This window comes from Phaseolus vulgaris, chromosome 8, assembly GCF_051622355.1.
Source record: "Phaseolus vulgaris cultivar YP4 chromosome 8, ASM5162235v1, whole genome shotgun sequence".
Classification (NCBI taxonomy): Eukaryota; Viridiplantae; Streptophyta; class Magnoliopsida; order Fabales; family Fabaceae; genus Phaseolus; species Phaseolus vulgaris.
The window spans coordinates 44,793,065-44,794,113 of NC_143505.1; the positions used below are offsets into that span (position 1 = coordinate 44,793,065).

Here is a 1,049-nt window from a genome sequence, read left to right on the forward strand (position 1 = left end):
TTAATTCAATTTTTAATGCAGTGTTGTCAAAGGGAAACAATCGGTTGTTTCGTGAAGACAATCAGTTGTTTTTTTGTGACAACAACTTAAGCATTTCACAGACTCAGAAATGACAGACAAAGATGAATCAGAAAGAAGGCTTCATATACACATTACATAGGTGAAAGATAAAGGCATCAATCAATATTTTTTGTACTACACAATTAAAAAAAATCAAGAGATGAAAATAAAAACAAGGAAAGTCTTATCCTTTTGACAAAGTAGTTCTTTTAATAATTCATTGTCCATGATCAAGAAATTTCACTTGGCCTTCAAGAGGACTAAGCTGGAACTACACAATAATTGGATGTCCAAAAGATTCCTTCATAAGCTTGATCTTGTGAATTAAGACTCATTGATCATTGTTGATCCTTTTACCAATCAACACTACTTCCTTTGAATTGGGTAGGCATATCTCACAAGAGTTTGGCTTGAAGATTACTTGTTTGTCACATAGCCGACTAATGCTAAGAAGACTGTGTTTGAGACCTTCCACATAAAGGACATCATGAACCAAGAAGTTTTTCTTGTTTCCAATGGTGTCTCTTCTAAGAATCTTTCCTTTATTGTTGTCTCCATAAGTCACATGACCTTCTTGCTTGAAATTGATGTTCACAAACTTAGATTTATCTCCATTCATGTGTTTGGAACAACCACTGTCCAGGTACCACATTTCCATGTTTTCCATCAAGCCCACCTACAAAAGAGAAAATCAAGCAACAAGATTTGGTCCCCTTACAAATGTGGGTCCTTTGACATTAACTTTATCACGAGGAACCTCATAATTCTTGGGAATCCATCTCATAATACCTTTAGGAACATAATATTTCCTAATATTGCAAAATCTAACAGAGTGGCCTCTTTTGCTGCAATAAAAGCATGTAACAACCGGTTGTTTCGATTTTTCAATCCATTGTTTTTCTGGCAGTTTTGAAAAAGACTTTGAAAACTCATTTTTCTTGCTCTGTGGATTAAAACCTAAATCTGCTTTTCCAAAAACACAATTTTGA

The 1,049-nt window shown here is 34.3% G+C and overlaps 1 protein-coding gene across 1 annotated transcript; it reads right to left on the reverse strand.

The window, feature by feature from the left end:
- Nucleotides 1-391: 391 nt before the first annotated feature.
- On the reverse strand, nt 392-718 carry LOC150025599 (uncharacterized). The gene has a single exon (XM_090294129.1). It carries the CDS (start codon nt 716-718, stop codon nt 392-394), a length of 327 nt encoding a protein of 108 aa, XP_090150255.1.
- Between the last annotated feature and the right edge of the window lie 331 nt (nt 719-1,049).